The sequence below is a fragment of the Staurois parvus genome, unplaced genomic scaffold (genome assembly GCF_062004578.1).
Source record: "Staurois parvus isolate SC_StPar_1 unplaced genomic scaffold, SC_StPar_1.0 ptg000544l, whole genome shotgun sequence".
NCBI classification, from domain to species: Eukaryota; Metazoa; Chordata; class Amphibia; order Anura; family Ranidae; genus Staurois; species Staurois parvus.
In genome coordinates, this window is record NW_028318340.1 from 10457013 (window position 1) to 10477165 (window position 20153).

The 20153-nt window shown below is 42.1% G+C and overlaps 1 protein-coding gene across 1 annotated transcript in view; it reads right to left on the bottom strand.

Annotated features, from left to right (window-relative positions):
- LOC149451267 (cilia- and flagella-associated protein 337-like) overlaps positions 1-20153 on the bottom strand; it is a 172608-nt gene that overhangs the window by 115289 nt on the left and 37166 nt on the right. Inside the window, exons 6-8 of the mRNA XM_089690806.1 lie at positions 9370-9600; positions 6224-6306; positions 4236-4328 (exon numbers count right to left, since the gene is read on the bottom strand). Coding sequence (XP_089546932.1) covers positions 4236-4328; positions 6224-6306; positions 9370-9600 — 407 coding nt within the window. The remainder of the gene's footprint in view (positions 1-4235; positions 4329-6223; positions 6307-9369; positions 9601-20153) is intronic.

Genomic DNA, 20153 nt, shown 5'->3' on the forward strand with positions numbered 1-20153 from the left:
GCGACATCCCTTTCATCTTACTAGCTTAGCTATCGCTCAATATACATGGTACTAAAACAGCTACTAGAAAAGGTCTCTTCCAAGACTTCCTTTGGTTTTTGTTTTTTTTTGTTATGTTTTCTTTTTGTGATATACCCAAGTAGCAATGGTAAGACTACTCCTGGACAAGGGTTTTTTTCCTGGGGCATAATTGGGAGTGAGGCCTGGCATGAAGAGATTGCGGATGGAGGGCCCAGGTTCAGATTAGATCAGACTGGGTTTGCTCACAGGGATTCTCTGAGCAAAAGTTTTCTTCTGGCAACCACAAGAACCCTGGTGAGCCCCATGTTAAGGAAGCACAGCACAGGATGTAAGGAAAGAGATAGGGTACACCGCATATTGTCTTGTTACTCTACAGTAATATAGTTTGAAATGGACTGTATGTATTCTATCAGAAGAATAACACCTCTATAGTGTACTAAGCTTACAGCCTCCCTGAGTCACGAGTTTACAATTGACACAGACGTATTATAGAGTCATGAGTGTTTAGAAAATAATGTTCTCCTGGTAATAACACCATGAAGAGCAGGGATTACTATTACCGCAATTATCTCAATTAATTCTGTTTACACAGGTGATTACTGTACATACATTGACAGGTAGCAGATGAAAAGCCTTTTCATAACAGACTAATAAATCGAAACAATATGTCAATCGGCAACTGTTTCAGAAAGAATGCTGAAAAAATCCAGAGAGAGAATATGAGCTGATATTGTCTAAATTACGTATAATTATGCATTCACCTAAATGTTTTCCATATTACAGGATTATTACAAAACTGAAATTCAAGATAATATACAAAAGACGCATTGCACAATTTAAAGAACAGTAGCCTTAGTCAACCAATGTGTGTTGAATAACAATACTTCAATAATGCCTTGTTATGTACCTAGTTTGAGCCTGCAGTTGATTTCTGTGCACGTAGAAGGCCCCTAGATTTCAACTACATGGTATACATGGTAAAATGCCAGTCCATTGCAAAAGAATGGCCATAAAGGCTACAAGTCAGGCAGCAATGGGAGTCGTACGTATGCCGTGAACTCAGAATACATGCAGCGCTTAATGCAGAACTTTACCTATAACAACTTGATAAAAAATGATGTTCTTTAGCAAGGAACATAAATTAAACAATTATATAGTTAAATATTTTAATAATTAAAATTTATAATTAAATAATATAATAAATATATTAAACATATAAAAAATAAAAATATATTAAATAATTATGCTACCAAAATTGTTGTAAATTGCCTACAGCATTGTTCCTCTTTCTTCTTGCTGAATTCTGGCATTTTGCTGAAGCCCAAAGCCCCTGAGTAGCAGTAAATCTTTAAGCTGTCAGCAGATAGGCCTCTACAAATTTGACACAGTGCCAAAAAATAGAGAACAACTGAGCATGTGCAGAGCAGGGAGAGACAGTGCATTACTAGATTTTACTAGTATTAGTAGTATAGGTACTTATTTTAACATAATATTATGTTTTACATATCTGCAAAAGGGGCCAGCCTGAAGTGATCTAGCAGGACTTAAATTTTTGACTAAAGTTCCTCTTTAAGTACACAAAAATCAATGAATTAGAAAAGGTATTTGCAGATGTTAGAAGAGGTTTGCACTTTGGCAGCATGCTTTGTCCATTGTGTTGGGGCTCCCCAGTGCAGCCCAATGCACCTGGTGTGAACAGGTTCCAATACTTCTGACAATCTCAGACTTGGACCTGGTACACCTGTGAGCAGAGGGCTAGAGCATCACTGGCTCCTCACCAGTAGGATAGGAGAAAAAGACCAAAAAAGTGAAGGCAACTAAGTGGAAAGTTAAAGAAGTATAAAATGAGGCGTGGACAAGGTAATCCCTAATTTTTTTGCACCATGCAGCCATTTGTGCTTGGAGTAAGGTTGCCTCATCATCCCTTTAAAACTAAATACATATTAGTTACACAGGTTCTGTGGCTGATTAAGGTGCTAATTAAACTCACTTAGTACCTTTTCTGCATTAAATTAGCCTCAGAACCTGTGTAATTATTATGTGTCGGTTTTAAGGGGGTGAGGTGGCCACCCTAGCTTGGAGTTGAAACACAAAAGATTCTTAGGCATTGACTTATTGGGGAAAACAAAACAAACTTGTTTTTCAAACTGTCTGACCACGCTTACTGGCCCAGACAAGCCTTAATCTGGCCATACATACATTAACAGGTTCCTCAGTCCACACAAACAAGGAAGATGGAGGCACTCCCCCCCCTCGGAACAATGCATTCTGAGAGTGGCACCCATGCTGTCAGAATACGCTGATCAGCAGCTGCAGCCTCTGATCGATAATACGTTTCCAGAATGTCCTTTTAGCAGAAGATAATCAAATTATTGTCTCCTGTTGTTTTAGGGCAGCCACTGCTGAGGCTGAATTTTGATCAATGTACAGCTAGCTTTAGTCAACCAATTCAGAAAAAAATGATCAGATCAGGAGTTTGTAATCTTCTGCCTATAGGTACCTTTAATGTGGATGCATAAATGAGCATGAGATATTCACTTTAAACATATTCACTTTAAACCATCTGAAATCCGAGACAGGCAGTGGTCTGTTTGGCAGGACACCTTTTTTGGAGTTGCTAAAAACAATAAATATAACTAGGACATTTTTTAAAGAAGAATTCCAGGTATGGATATTTTATATATAGTTATATTGGTCCAGCTTGGACCAATGTTACAATGCATATACCGTACATGACCGATGCCCCTAAAAGCTTGCTTCCTGGTCCTGTGCTGAGCTGCCCTGATACATTCTGAGGTTGGCCGTTCAGTACAGACATCAACCAGACAATGCTTTGCACTTTATGAATGAATGTAGAGCATTGTCTGATTGGACGAGGTGGAGCAATTGGGCAGTGACATCATACCAGACAATGAAATTTATTCTATCAATGGTTCCCATGCCAAGAGGCCAACTTCCTGTATCCAAAATGCAGCAGGACAGCTGCTCGGCACTAGAAGCTAGTGGAGATTACTGGAGTAACGGTGTCCACTTCAGTGATTTCCAGCTTCCAAGGCGATTGGCCATGTATGGTATATGCATAGTAACATTGGTCCAAGCTGGATCAGTGTAACTATGTATAACATATCCATACCTGGAATTCATCTTTAATTTGCTTGCACTGGGAGACCAACTAAGTTGTGGTACAGGATCTGACATCTTAAAAGGTTTGCGTGTATTCCCAACCCCAACAATGCAATAAAATCATGTCATATATATTCTCAGCCCAAGCAATGCATCATATTAACTATCAGAACAATATATGCAGAGCTACTGAGATGCCATAGAAGCACTAGGGACAAGATAACTGAAAGCTTGATCTCAAGAAAACAACTGTAGTTTTTTCTAGTAATAAATGGAATTATCTGCTAATTTTATATAAAACAAGATTTAAAGTGGTTGTAAACCCTTACATATACCCAGTGAAGTGACTGGCCTCAGGTCATACACAGAGATGAAACAAATCCTCCTACACAAGTTTATCTGCCCCCTCTCTTCTCTACACCCATTCAAAGTGTAGAATGTACAAAGCTTGTCTGAGCTTTTACAAAACAGGGGCCGGGGAGTTGAAGTTACACACTGCAGATCTCAGTGAGGAGAGCTTTGAGAGATGATTGGAGGGAAGAGACACCCCCCCCCCCCTTCATACAGCACACAGGAACAGAGCTGAGGCTGTCAATCACGGTCCCCATCACCTTTTTATCTCTTGGTATCAGGAACACCTGTCAGAAGTGACTCATGCTGATAGCAGTGGAACAAGGCAGAGGACAGAAATGATACTTAGTGCTCTGGATTTAGACAAGTATGCACTGTAGAAGGATATGCTTTTTTCATATTTCATGTCTAAGGTTTACAACCATTTTAACAAAGTAAACCTAGCCTCAGTTTTGTGAATTTTTGCTGTTATATCTGTACATATATACATGTATAACCCAAGCTTTGTAAAATTCAGGAACAATTTGCTTCTTTCTGCTGTCAGAAACTTCCATGTCCTACAGCAGTAAGCCCCACCCATGCAGATCCTGCATCACCACACTGCATCTTCATTGTACACAGAAGCAAGGGGCAGGTGGGGGCAAGAAACAAGTTGAGAAATGAATGTATTTACATTTTCAAAAGTAGTCGTTGCAGATAAACTGTTTTTATTTTAAATACAGCACATTCATAATCTTTACCAGTAATCTATGTTTAAGGGCATAGTTTCAAGTCCAGTGATTTGGCAATATGGCTCCAGGTTGGACAATTCATACAGCTGGATCTCCCGGTCTCTGCACACAAATATAAAATATTTCACATCACAGTTCACACAATCATTTCTTTTGTTTGAAAACTATAAGCACTCATCTGTTGTTGGAAGGCAATCGTTTACAAATTAATAACAACTACATTGACAGTAACACAAGCAGGAATAAAAATATAAAAAAGGGGTTATCAATCCCTACAGCAACTATTCAGAAAAGATGCTAAATGCACTGTATGATATACAGGATAGTAAAAGAAAACATCTTTAAATCCATATATGGGAAACACATTGTAAATTCTTTATGCTTTTCCTTTACATTTTTTTCACCACACATATTGTTTGCACATGTGGCGTTATCAGTAGTATTTTCTGTAAAGCAGCGTTAAACTCCAAAACAAAAATGTAATATATTGCAGCTTACCAATCCTTAAAAGTGGTGGCTGCTTTTGTTTTATTTGTTAGGCTTTTTCTTCCTGTATTCTACCCTGGAGATCTGGCCAGTAATACGCTTCCTGTCTTAGGGTCCTTTCACATGGCATTCCATATGTCCGTTTTTCATCTGCCTGTTTACGGATGAAAAACGGACACCCATGTATTTCTATGGACTAGTGGATGATCATCTGTTTACATCCGTTAATGTCTGCATCCGTTAACATCCTTTTTTTTTTTTTTGAACGGAAGAAAACCCTATTTTTCTTCTGTAAAAAAACCCAGAACGGATGAACAACAGATGTAAATGGATGTAAATGGCCAAAAAAACAGATGTAAACGAGTGTACGTCCTTTTTTTGCATCTGTTTTTGCATTGGTATAGGATGTAAAAAATGGATGTAAACTGATGAGAAACAGATGTGAACTGATCCATTTTTAGTTTGAAAAAAGTGACTGAACCAATTAAAAAAAACAGACCGCCCATGTGAAAGGACCCTTTGGGTGTCTCCACTCTGGATGGAGGAGCAGCAGAGACACCTTTGGACAGCAGCATTGTCAATCTGGGGAAAAGGTACTGATAAGATAGACTAGCTTGACTTCAGCTAACACTTTTTAAGCACTTATAGCAACAGTTTTTTACTTTTGGGATAAAGGTTTTACATAAATAAATACAATTTGACCATTGTAAGCACCCCTGTCAGTGGTAAATGGTTTGCCTCAACTCTTTAACTGCTACTTTTGCTGTACTGCTTGGTCTGTTAAAGGAAGTGGAAAAACAAAAGACTTACTGGCTGAATCACCAGGTATACAAATTATTGGAAAGCTCTACTATAACTTATACCAATGATGAAACATTATAACTCAAACTAATACCAATATATGGTATCCTCTCGAAACCCATGCCTCCGGAAAAACTCCTAACCATACTTAAATGGGAACAAGATCTGAGTAATCTCTCTTTCTACTCAGCAGTTATGCCTTTATAGGCCCACAAAAGCTGTGACAAATTAATCGCATTTGAAAACTGTACTTCAGCTAATACCAATGATGAAACACTATACCTCCAAATAATACAACGTGATGAAGCCCTATTCCTCAAATGATGGAGTACTATTCCTCCTGACACCATTTTGTCATTTAAAGCTAAGAGGTACAATGGTATTACCTCCCATCTGGCAGCTTGTTAACTGGACAATGAAGAAGCAGCAAATTACTGATACGATTTCAACCCTGCTCATTCTGTACTCTCCTCCTGTCAGCAAGATCCCTGTGAGCACATGTGCTTTCAGCCAAACCTGATTAGCTTCCACTGCTGTCCCACCATCTCCCAGAGTGCTGCTAGGCAGGTGATGACAGGATGCTATTATCTAAACAGATTCAGATATGGAAACTAATTGTATGTAAAATTATATATCTGCATTAAACTGCATTTTTAAATTTACCTGGAGTTCAGTTTTAACATAGAATATAAACACAGATATATACATACCCTGTTGCCAGGACTAATTTATTATACTGCACCATGATTGTGAAGTCCGTCACCCACTTTGCCATCTTTTTCACACTTTTCTCCTGGAATATAAGATGGAGCTGTGTGATAATACTGTATTAGGAGGAAATTGCACTTTTGTGTATCATTGTGCCTGTCGCTGCTGCTCAAACAGAAAATAATTTGCTGCTTTAATACCAAATTCAGTGCCTTATTGAAACTGAGCATAATCAGTGAGGGACCCAGTTCCCCATAAAATGTAAAATGCAATGTGTAATCTTCCAAGAGGACTGACACGGTATACTTCTATTGGGGTTTACATCAGCCAGTGTGAACAAGTTGTGGCACTCGCCTGCCCCTTCTACCTGCTTCCTCCATTCATAGAACTTGTAGTGTTCTTTTACAGAATGTTCTGATTGGAGGAGGAAGATCCTGTCATTCAACTACCCGTCTTCTATTCATAGAGCACTTTGCATTCTGGGAAGAATAATATAAGTTCTATGAATGGAGGAGGAGGGCAGAACGGAAGGGTGAATGGTACAAATCTTTCACACTCACAGCAGTTGATGTTAAACCCTACAGCGCTAAAAGATCAGCACTGTGTGGAAGACGCCGTGGCAGAGAGAAGAAGACTTCTACACTAACATGTAACACTTCTAATGTTACATACTCATTGCAGCATTCTATATACACTCACCAGTCACTTTATTAGGTACATCTGTTCAATTGCTTGTCAACACAAACTGCTAATCAGCCAATCAATGCATTTAGACATGTAGACATGGTGAAGACGACTTGCTGAAGTTCAAACCAAGCATGAGAATGGGGAAGAAAGGGGATTTAAGTGACTTTGAACATGGTATGGTTGTTGGTGCCAGACAAGCTGGTCTCAGTATTTCAAAAACTGTTGATCTACTGAGATTTTCACGCGCAACCATCTCTAGGGTGTACAGAGAATGGTCTGATAAAGAGAAAATATCCAGTGAGGGACAGTTGTGTGGATGAAAATGCCTTGTTGATGTCAGAGGTCAGGGGAGAATGGGCAGACTGGTTGCTGCGACATTCAGATGGTAGGGTCAGAATTTGACAAAAACAACATGTGAGAATGGATCCATCCTGCCTTGTATTAATGGCTCAGGTTCAGGCTGGTGGTGGTGGTGTAATGATGTAGAGATATTTTCTTGGCACTAGCAAGGTGTACCTAATAAAGTGGCCAGTGAATGTAGGTAATAACTCAAGGCAAGTACATGTTAGGCAGGTGGAGCATGTCTATAAGGCTCCATTCACACCTTGTTGGTTTTTTTTTTTTACATGTTTTTCATGCACTAACGTGTGTAATTTAACTGACAATTGCGCGGTCATGCAATTTATGTCCCTTTTTTCCCACAAATTGAGCTTTCATTTGGTGATATTTAATGGCCTGTGTGTTTTTTTATTTTTTGCGCTATAAAAAAAAGGCAGTCAATTCTGAGAAAAAAAACTGTATTTTTGACTTTTTGCTATTAAACATGTCTAGTAAAAAATGTAAAAAATCAAATTTCAGCATAAATTTAGGACAAAATGTATTCTGTGACATGTCTGTGCTAAAACAAAATCCTAATATGTGTAAATTAATTGGTTTACATGAAAGTTATAGAGTTTACAAATGGCAGTATATATACTGTAATTTTTTTTTCACTAGTAATAGCGGCGATCAGCGACTTACAGAGGGACTGCGGCGGGCATTCTGACACATTCTGGGAGGAAATGTCTTGGTGTCACTAAAATCCCCAGTGACACCAATACAGTGATCAGTGCTAAAGAAAAAGCACTGACACTGTACTAATGGCACTGGGCATGAAGGGGTTAACATGATGGGTGATCAAAGGGTTAACTGTGTGCTGGGAGTGTTATACTAGGGGGCGGTGTGTTTGTGCTTCACCATAAGCACACTGCTCTGGATGGCTGTGCTGAGCACAGCCATCCAGAGCAGTGTACCCGAGCCAACAGGGAGGAGGACTGTTAGTAAACAAAGCAGCCCTCCTCCCCATCGGAGATCCTCAGTAATCACCAGGCGCCGACCGGGACCCAGTGATTGACAGCCGCGGCCGTGAATGGTGGCGTGGGTAGGGTGCACACGTGGCTCGCGCGCACCCCCTACCTGGAAACACAAAATCACGTATATATCTGTTATTTTGCACACCCCTGCCACCCTGTAGCAATATATCTGCTATAGGGCAGCAGGGATGTGGTTAAAGAAGTCTTGATAAAGTGACACTAAAGCAGGGTTAAAAATAAATTGTGTTCAAGTATGTATCCTTAACTTTAAAAAAGTGTTCCACCATTCTTCAAATCTCCTAATTCCTTTGTTTTGATCTGTCTTCCTGTTAGAGGGTGGCTACGTTCCTTCTCTATGGTCCCGATGTATGTAGGAATGTAGCCACCCTCCCTTGCTTGCTACTGAGATGTACTATGGGATTTGTAGTGTTCATAGAGCAGTGCACATGACTGCAACTAAGGCCTCTTTCACATAGGGTGGACATGTTGTTATCAGCAGAGGATCTGTCTGCTGATCAGAGCAGAACAGATGGATGATAGGTCTTTGTCCTCTCAGTTTTTGCAGAGGAGACACAGACAGAGCCTGTGCTGCAGTATGGGTGGCCAGGGATAAATGGGCTGTCTGCTTACACCCAACTGCCCCCTACTTCGTTTAGATGGAAGAGGAGGGATCCCCTCCCGTTTCTTTTGATGGACCAAATTGGATTGGAGGTAGGTGGGTGTAAACGGACTTGTCCATAGAGGTGAAAAGAGGGTCTGATCAGATTCGCCTGAAAAACTGACAGGTGGACCTGATGGGACCCTTGTGAAAGGTGTCTTACATGCGCTGCTCATTCAAAAAAAATCTAAATACAAATTATAAGAATGCAGAAAAATGCAATAAGAAACAATTTCATTAAAAAACAGATTACAGGGCCATTAAGCTGTGAATGTTTATGGATTATTTTGGAGAATAAGGATATCATTTAGTGTCACGTTAAGCAAGTTTTATAATAAGGACACGTGAATATTTTATTTTCTGGGATATAAAACATGTTTGGATTCTGACTGGAGACATTCCAATATTTTTTGTGATATTTTCCAAAATAAAGCCAAATAACAGAACTTACAAAAATAAACTTGTCACGTTTCAACTTGAGCTGTGTAGACCAGAAGGAGATATGGCCATCTTCTCTGACCATTATCAAGGTGTTGTCTTGCATAGAAAAAACACGAAGGACTGGATCTCCATGGAATGTTTCTTGTATGGTTGCTGGCAAACTAAAACAAATCTTTCTGCGTCTCAGATAAGACTCCTCCAATTCTGAGTAATCCAATTGCAGGTAAGTGCAGAACTGTTCCTGAAACACAATGTTGGGGGTTAGCAGATTTTCCTTGCAGCACTGATATACTGGCACAAGAACCTGCAGATACCATTTGTGTATGTAGTATACACGTTCATTAATTATATATCTGTGGCAGGGGTAACAGACTGTCCGCTCCATGGAACATGGATAATCATGTTATTTAAGATGATGTTATTTGTAAAGCATTGCAGATTAAGGTTATATGCACACTGGCTATTTAGGCCGGTGCATATTGCAGTGGCAGGAATCTTGATTCATACTGCAGGTCTGAATGGCTAATGAGTTACAAGGTGCAGCCGCCAGCCCAATTTACTGAATTGACAGGTTTCCGGAAGCTTTTTTGCGGCTCTATGCACAGCCAGCGACTACCTGTGGTGATCACTGCTGGACTCACTTTCTGTGCACTGCAGGTAACTGCTGGCTGTGTGGACAGCCACAAATAACTACGGCCAATGGCAACCTGTCATTATAATGAGCAGGTCCAGTGGCCAAACCTGCTGTAGCTGCTCCGAGCCCCAGCAGGACTTAGGCTAGTGTGAATTACAGTTGTGACCAAAATTATTCAACCCCCAATGCTGTAAAGGGGTTTAGGGACTATAGTGTACATTTGGAATTGTATTCAGAATCAAATCCTACAAGGACGTTGTAACTACCCAAATGCAACTAAAATGACATCAATTGTTTATGTAATACAGTAGTAAATGGTTCTTATGTGGTTTCTTCATTGCCACAATTATTCAACCCCTTAAAGACTACCACTCTGAAGAACAGAGGTTCATACAGGTGCTTTCCATCAGGTATTGAAAACACCTGTGGATGTCACCGAGCAGCAATCAAGCATAATAAGCACCAATTAGGCAGCTTTAAAATGACTGTGATACTCAGCTCCTTCTAGACATTTACTGGTGTGGTTACAAACATGGTGAAGGCAAGAGAATGGTCCAGGAAGACAAGAGAAGAGGTGATTTCTCTTCACAGGAAGGGCAATGGCTATAAGAAGATTGCAAAGATGTTAAACATACCAAGAGACACCTTAGGAAGCATCATTCGCAAATTCAAGGCAAAGGGCACTGTTGAAACGCTACCTGGTCGTGGCAGAAAGAAGATGCTGACTTCGACTGCTGTGCGCTACCTGAAGCGTAGAGTGGAGAGAAGTCCCCGTGTGACTGCTGAGGAACTGAGAAAAGATTTGTCAGATGTGGGTACAGAAGTTTCAGCCCAGACAATAAGACGCACACTGCGTAATGAAGGCCTCCGTGCCAGAACTCCCAGGCGTACCCCCTTGCTGTCTCCAAAGAATAAGAAGAGTCGACTGCAGTATGCCAAAAGCCATGTGGACAAACCACAAAAGTTGTGGGATAGTGTTCTGTGGACTGATGAAACAAAATTAGAACTGTTTGGGCCCATGGATCAACGCTATGTTTGGAGGAGGAAGAACAAGGCCTATGATGAAAAGAACACCTTGCCTACTGTGAAGCATGGTGGAGGGTCAATCATGCTTTGGGGCTGTTTTGCTTCTGCAGGTACAGGGAAGCTTCAGCGTGTGCAAGGTACCATGAATTCTCTTCAGTACCAGGAGATATTGGATGGAAACGTGATGCAGTCCGTCACACACCTGAGGCTTGGGAGACGTTGGACCTTTCAACAGGACAATGATCCCAAGCATACCTCCAAGTCCACTAGAGCATGGTTGCAGAGGAAAGGCTGGAACATTTTGGAGTGGCCATCGCAGTCACCAGACTTAAATCCGATTGAGAACCTCTGGTGGGACTTAAAGAAAGCAGTTGCAGTGCGCAAGCCTAAGAATGTGACTGAACTGGAGGCCTTTGCCCATGAAGAATGGGCGAAGATACCCGTAGATCGCTGCAAGACACTTGTGTCAAGCTATGCTTCACGTTTAAAAGCTGTTATAACTGTAAAAGGATGCTGTACTAAGTACTAAGATTGAATGTCACTTGGGGGTTGAATAAAACTGATAATGCTGTGAGCACAGAAAAGACATTTGTGGTTATTTCATTATAACTGTTATGTTATATTTGTCTGACCTACAAGTGCCTCTTTAATGTAAATGTAAGCAAGATGACTGAATGATCAAAAGCAATGTCAAACTGGCCAAAACACTCAATTTCAGTGGGGGTTGAATAATTTTGGTCACAACTGTATCTTGCAGAACTGGGCCCAGAACACACTGCACTGCTGCTTCAGGTCTCAGACTATTTATGGGCTCTCCAGCCACCTACTGGTCACACCTCCCCATGGATTGGCCTAGTCTCCATAAACCTGCAAGCTACCCTTATCTCTTCTCTCCCACTGTGATTCTAGAATCCTCTAGAATGCAAGGAGAAATAATCAGATCAGCAGCCTGTGTACCATTGAGCAGACTAAAGTAATCATCAGCTGCTCCTCTGGCTGCAGAGAAGCTGAACTAAATTTGCCTAGCAACCTGCACTAACTAGGACTGTGCTACAAATAGAAATTCAATTTAACATCTTAAGTGTCCAACGTGAAAGGAATTAGTCTCAAGAGTGTATCCATAAAATCTATGCAAAACAGCAAGAAAACAGTGCAAACTGCTGGTGTTTGTGTATACATTCTACAATGCACCTTCTCTTCCATGCTACAATGCACCTCCTCCTTCAATAAGTTCTAGAAAAGTGTAAAAAAAAACAGAAAACCACAAAAAGACTGCAAATACTGGTGTGGATGTGCAAGTTCTACAGTGCATCTCCTTCTCCGTGCTACAATATACCTTTATTTTAATAAACACACAAACATGACAAAATGTGGGCAACTTTGGCTATATGGGTCAACAACCGGCAATCATAACTATATGGCAGCTCCAAAATGGGAATTGTGACAACATGTGCACAGTAAACTGTAAGTGTGACACTAAAGAAAAATCATGACAATAAGCTGACAACAAAAGAGGAAAATTCTTCCTCCCCAGGTAACAATTCCTCTCTCATTCCCCACCGTCCGGGGAGTGCTTCAAGAGGTGAGTTATGTGGGGTGGACAAAAAGCTGGCCTTCCGCTTTAACTAGATATCATATCTTGCTAAAGAGAAAGTATTTTTTCCTGCCTCCTACTGTGCTCTGCTGTTCAAACATAATGATCTCCTTTCTATTTAATTTGGAGCGATGTGAACATTTTGGCTTTAATCACCCGTTTGCTGGGAGATGTGACAATACGATGGAAAAGGTAGTTACATCTCCCGCTGATACTTATTGATTTGCGGATAGGTTTGTGAGAAGTCCATATCTGCAGAAACTGGAAAATAGAATCTTCTGCTGAATAATGAGATGAACTACTGGTTGATGCGCTTATCTCAGGGGAATAACATGCCCCCAAAAATATCCAACTTGCCAGTATCCTTTACACCCTAATGAGCCCCTGCCAAAAGGTTTCTGCAGAGAAATCCATTGTCTGATCCTACAAGAATCAGAACTGCTCAGTACTGATTATTTACTGGTGGCGCGAACCTGTATCCTAACACTTTTCCCAGCACATCTTCTCAAACTCATTTCTGATGATTGGTCTAAATAAAGCGAGGCACTCAGAAAAACATTTGCTTTGCCACCAAAAGAACACAGATATTAAAGCAACAGCTACACAAGTCAGCTTTTCTTTATTACCACAATGCCACCAGTTTTCCTTCCTTCGACCACTTATGGTAGGTCCTGACCACTGCAGACCAGGAACATCCACTTTTACACAAAGGGTCTGATCAGGTCCACCTGTCAGTTTTTCAGGTGGACCTAATCGAACCCTCCATTCACCCCAAATGGACTTCTGTCTGTTTATATCCGCCTTCCTCCAATCCAATCTGGTCCACAAAAAAACAGAAGGGGATCCGCCCCCTCTGACTAGGTGGATCAGAGGGTATTGAGAGACAGTGGAGTCCATTTACACCTGACCACCTACAGACCAGAGTGGGCTCAGTCTGTGTCCGATCTGCATAAACAGAGCGGATACGGCCTGTCATCTGTTATGATCTCTGTTATGATCAGCAGGGGATCAGCAGATCCCTTATTGATCTAAATGCAGTTCAAATCCTGTGAAAGGGGCTCTATATAGCCCACCCACTTTCAGATGCTATTGTACCTAAATAATCAATGTTATCCACTTTACTTGTCAGAGGTCATAATATTATGGCTGATTGATGTATATCTGATAGAAGGTCCACTTTTAGGTGAACTTACATTAATGGCACACTCCTACTGCACCTTTCACATGGGACGGATCCATCAGCGAGAGATCCCCGCTGAGCAGGCAGATGACAGGACTCCGTCCGCTCTGGTGCTGCAGAGTGGACACAGATACAGCCTGCTGATTTTAATGGGACAGTAAGATGGAAAACGGACTGCTTTTCCGTTTCCACCCGATGGTCATCAGATCCATGGGGAACGGATCCCCATCCATCTGTTTTTGGTGTACAGAGTCGGAACAGAACTATTGTCCGCTAACACCCACCAGTCCATAGAAGTCTATGGATGGACCAATTGGGGCCGCCTGAAAAATGAACAGGTGGACCCCATCGGTCCGCTTGTGTGAAAGGGGCCTACTTATTTATTGCTCTCCAAACCCCTTAAAGGAGGTGCATAGATAGATTCTATCCATCATTATGCTTGGATAGTTCCATTTACTGGTTTTGGTTCAAAATGATTTAAAGAATATGTAAACCCAACATTTCATATTCCTGATATATGCCTGTTGTTTTTACATGGCAGAGAGCATGCGGCTGCCAATCACAATTTCAAGTTTAATATTCATAGCAGTAATCTTTTGAGATGACTGGAAACAATTATACCCAAGAGTAGTTTTGTTTACACCAGCATGATCTCTCATATGATTGGAATTTTCCAGCATACTGTAGATTTATGCACTATAATAGCAAGCAGTGTTGTCAGCACTCTACATTTTTGCTGAGCACTGGGAACACAGCTATTACTATACTTCTGGCACTGCAATCTAGACCTGGTGGGTTTTTAAGGGGTTGCATGCAAAAATTGTTTTTCTTTAGACACAAGCAGGGGCTGTTCAGAGATAGGGGAGGAGATGCAGGTGGAGTCACTGTATGTGTAAATTTCGGTTTGAACTATTTAGCTCTGTTAACATTGGGCTTTTATAACAGGAGAAACTGGAAAACGTAAAAAGTGAGCTTAAAGCTCCACCTGCTGGCTGTACATGAAGATACCAAATATTCATAGGCAATATTTTACACTGTAAATATGATTGCTGAGATGCAATCATATAATTTTACAAGTGATTTACATGTATCTCTCCTTGTTGCTAGCAGCCCATGTATACACACTTTTTGTACTAATGTGGGTATTTTCTTTTACAATATTTTATATTTACTTGGCTGATAAAATAAAACACATGCATTTTACTTAAAGCGCTGAACATTAAAAATTAAAGTATATTAAAAAAAAACAGTAAACATTCCATTTTATTACTTTTTCTACTGCAAGGAAATGAAACAAAGGAGGTCAATGTTAACACATTTAGGAAACATACACAACTTACATTATGAGCAGATGAGCTCTCATTAGTGACCAGAAAACTCTCTTTTCCACTGTCTGCAGATGTGGAGTTCTCACAAACTTTTCTTCAGATCAATAAAAATCAGTGAGAGATTTAACTATCTTTTGCATCGTTCTGTCACATCTCCCAGCAAAGAGGCGATTACAGCAGAAGCATTCACATTGCTCCAAATTAAACTGACAGATCATTATGTGTGAACGGCGGAATGAACTACAAGGCTGCTACTGCAATGCTTTCTTTTTTGGTAAGATATAATCTTGCTGAAAAGAGATACTTGTCTAGATAATTAAAAGTGTAAGAGTGAAGGGGCTTCACATATCATCACAGCAATTCTAGGAGAGGACACATTTAATGGACTATTTCAATCCTTAAAATGAGGTCATGACTGTAATAGGAATAGTTTTTCGTTCGCTCTGTAAGAATATCTGTATTTAGCTTAAAGCAGAACTTAAAATACAACTATTTAAAAAGTTTGTTCGCAAGAAAAAATAAAAGTACTGTTCATAAATATCCCTGCTAAAGTAGCCTGCACAGTTTCTTAAAGCAGCTGTGAACATACATTATAGACACTTTCTAATAGACATGCAGGCACTTTAACTATATGATTTTGCTTCGTTTCAGAAATTATTTTTCTTATCTTTTTTTTTTACAAGGTAAACAGTTCTGTCATGTGACCATGTATCTCTTCTTTCTGATAGTGGGGTGCCGGGTTACAGGACATTTTGCAGACACACGGTGTGCCTGTACTTCATAGTCTGTTCAGCCTGAAGCAAGATGCACGCTGTGCTAGAGCAGGGGGTGTTTTCAATAGGCAGACTGTTATTAGTAGGGGGTGTGTGCCAGAGGCAGGCTGTTATTGGTCAGGGGGTGTGGTGGCTGAACAAACTACCCAATACAGGCAGGTTGTGTGTCTGCACAGTGCCCTGTACCTTTGAATGGCCAACCAAAGGATGAAAACTGACCACAAAAGAACAGACTAGCTTCTGTATATTGTGGAGTCAGTTTAGAACAGGGAGCTTCAAACATTTTAAACAAAGGGCCAGGTTACTGTCTTTCAGACTTTGGGGGACTGGATTGTGACCAATGGAAGTAGCATCAGTGGAAGTCAGGGTCATCTTTAATATTGATGGGACCCTGGGCAAACATTTTTTGCCCCCCCCCCCCCCCCATGAAATTTTGATCTCCACCTGCTCTGAGACATATAATAAATAGCAGCTAAACTCAAAATAAGTTTACTCCAGAAGATCAGGCAGCAATTGCAATTGATTGCCTGAGGCTACAGCATATCATTACCGCTCACTGATTGGTTGATAGAGGTTACAGCACACATTACGGCTCATTGATTAGTTGCTAGACATTACAGCATGTGATTTCTGCTTGCTGATTGGTTGGTAGAGGTTACTGCACATCCTTACTGCTCACTGATTGGTTGCTAGAGGTTACTGCACATCATTACTGATCACTGGCTCATTGATTAGTTGCTAGACGTTACAGCATGTGATTTCTGCTTGCTGATTGGTTGGTAGAGGTTACTGCACATCCTTACTGCTCACTGATTGGTTGCTAGAGGTTACTGAACATTATTACCGCTCATTGATTGGTTGTTAGAGTTCACTGCACATCATTAGCACTCACCTATTGGCTGCTAGAGGTTACTGCACATCCTTACCACTCACAGATTGTTTACTAGAGGTTACAGCACTTAATTACATCTCACTGATTGGTTGCTGAAGGTTACAGCACATCATCTCCTCACTGCCTTAACACCATGGACTGAGAAGGTTAGGGGACCCAGCGATAGACAGAAAACTCTTAGGACTTCTGGGATCATGGGCAGTGCTGGGGGGGAGGTTGTGATCAATGGCAGTGCTGGGGGAGGGTTGATGGGATCAGTGGCAGTGGTTGGGGGGGGGATGGGATAAGTGGCAGTGCTGGGGAGATGGGATGAGTGACAGTGCTTGGGGGAATGAGATCAATAGCAGTGCTTGGAGTGGATGAGATCAGTGGCAGTGTTGGATGGGAGGTGAGTGACATTTCTACACCAATGTTAGGAGGGATTAAAACTGATGACCAATGTAATGGGGAATTTGCACTGACCACCAATGTAATGAAGAATTTACACTGACATCCAATGTAATGGGGGATTTTAAACCAACAACCAGTACATTTCTACACTGGCCACCAATGTAAGGGGAAATTTACACTGACCACCAGTGGAGGTGTTAGTGGCTGGAACCTCTGGGGGCAAAATATACTAATGCATGTCGCTGCTATTTACATATGGATGCCACATTGCTGCTGTCTTTACGCTATTTACCTGTGAATGCTGGCAAGGTCTGCACACGAGTCATCTGTACATGGCAATAGGATAGAGCTGGGCAGCATAAGTGACAGCACTTCACACTGAGATATCAAACGCAGCCTGGGACAAAGACTTCCAAGCACAAGGGAGTGTACACCAGAACAGTTGGAAAGTATGAGACAGTTGATTTGGGCTACACAACAATGACTAGGCCCAAGACAGCTGCCCCTTTTGCCCCTCCTTAAAGACTGTCTCAGGCTTAGTGTTCAGTGGGAATAAAACATTGCAGAGTCTGTAGTCAGTAGGAACAGAAATACTGCCCCATTATTGGTATCGATGGGAGGAATATTTTCCCATATCAGTGGTAGTAATAGGGCCAGATAAAAGCAAGCAAAGGGCTACAGTTTGGAGACCACTGGCTTAGAACAAAGAATGTGTTGGCAGGATAACCCAGGTACTTCAGATGGAAAAAGTAGATGAAAATGATTTAGGAAAATGAATAGAAGATGACTTTCCTTTGTAAAATACACATATGTGAATACACACATAGGAAAAATAAACATTTAGGGTAACAAACAATTTAATCTGTTTTTCACCTGATATGTTAAAACAGTTTTTTGTGTTAACCAGGGGCGGTGCCAGGTAGGTGCTTGGGAGTGCTTCTGCAAGCACCCTTATAGCACCCCCAAAATTTGCATTGTAGTAAATTCATACGATATTTTACAAATAATCTTGTACCTGCTGTGAATCCTGTCTGCAAAGAGGCTGAGGACTCTTCTGAAGTGGAGGGACACAACCACATAAGCTGCTAATATTTAGCTAGACCTGGCAGGCAAGGGTGGATTGATCCAGTGCTGTGCAGAGGTGCTAGGTTATAAAAGCACTGGTGATATACGGTGCCTTTGCATTCGCCACGCAAAAGAATGGGATGGAAGGAAGCAGCCCAACGAGCAAGCCCAGCCCAGCACCCCAAGAAGGTATGCTAAGGAGAGAGGAGGAGGCAAGCTTCTGTGTCAATGAATCTCCTTATATGATGATTGGTTGGTGGAGGAAAGGAGCAGAGCAGAGCTACTGGGCTGACTGAGCCTGCCAGTGGACAAAGAGCAGCAAGCCCGGGGGTTTATCCCAACCCAGGCCAGGCCAGGACAGGCCAGAGGAGGATGGATTAGGAGGATTTTGCCAAACTGAATATCCTGTGCTGTAGCGGCACCCGCCCCTCACCAGGAAGGCTGCTGGCTGCAGGGCAGCCATTGTTCTGTTTGTATGGAGCCAAGAAAAGGGGGGTAGGGGGCTAGAGACTCCACTCCAGTCCTCTCATCTATGGTGGCATGCCATACAGGCACTGAGGACATGCAGGGCCATACCTGATCTGGACTGGTGGCATGTGACCCTAAGGGGAATCCTCCTGTGATCACCTGGGCACTGTGATTGGGCTTGGGCACTGGCACTGTCTGCAATCATTACAGTGCCTAGATCAGAAGTGCTTGCTTACAGTGCCCAGATGATGATCAGGTGTCCCCATTAGAGTGCATCATTAGACTGTAAGGGGTCACTCTAACTCCTCGGGGGGGGGGGGTTCACTGTCCTGCTCTGGGCACTCTAAGGGGGAACTCCTGCTCTGGGCACTCTAAGGGGAAACTCCTGCTCTGGGAACTCTAGGGGGAATCTCCTAATCTGGGCATTCTAAGGGGTCACTCTCCTGCTCTGGGCACTCTGAGAGGGAACTCCTGCTCTGGGCACTCTAAGGGGAACTCCTGCTCTGGGCACTCTAAGGGGGAACTCCTGCTCTGGGCACTCTAAGGGGGAAACTCCTAATCTGGGCATTCTAAGGGGTCACTCTCCTGCTCTGGGCACTCTGAGGGGGCACTCCTGCTCTGGGCACTCTAGGGGGGAACTCCTGCTCTGGGCACTCTAAGGGGGAACTCCTAATCTGGGCATTCTAAGGGGTCACTCTCCTGCTCCGGGCACTCTGAGGGGGCACTCCTGCTCTGGGCACTCTAGGGGGTCACTCCTGCTTTATATGGGTACTGTGATCTTAGGGGTCACTTCTGTTTTGGGCACTCTAAAGGGGCACTCCAAATCTGGGCAGTCTAAGGGGTTATTGCTTCTCTGGAAATTCTAAAAGGTTACCCCTGCTCTGGACACTCTAGGGGGTCACTCCTGATCTTGCCACTCTAAGGGGCCACTTCTAATCTGGGCACTCTAAAGGGTCACTCCTAATCTGGGCACTCCAAAGGGGAAGCATGATCTATGTGGGCACTTTGATCTAATGGATCACTCCTGCTCTAGGCACTCTAAGGGGTCACTCCTGCTCTGGGGACTTTAAAGGGGCATACATATTCTTGGCACTCTAAGGGGGAAGACTGGTCTACACAAGCACTGTGATTTAAGGGGTCACTACTGCTCTGGGCACTCTAGGGCTCACTCCTGATCATAGCAAGCTAAGGGGTCACTCCTAATTTTGGCACTCTAAAGGATCACTTAAGATCCTGGCACTGTGCCTTGAGGCCCCTTTAGGGGTGCCTTGGCAAAATGCCAAAAAGTTGCCCAAAATTTGTGTACAAGCCAGCAGGTGGATCAAGCCTGCCTTTAGTTAAACAAAGCCACAGGTTTTCATTGTGCACCATTACAACCTTCTAGCAGCCGACACCCCAACAACCAATGATATCATCAGTTGATAAGGAGGATGTTGGTTGTCTG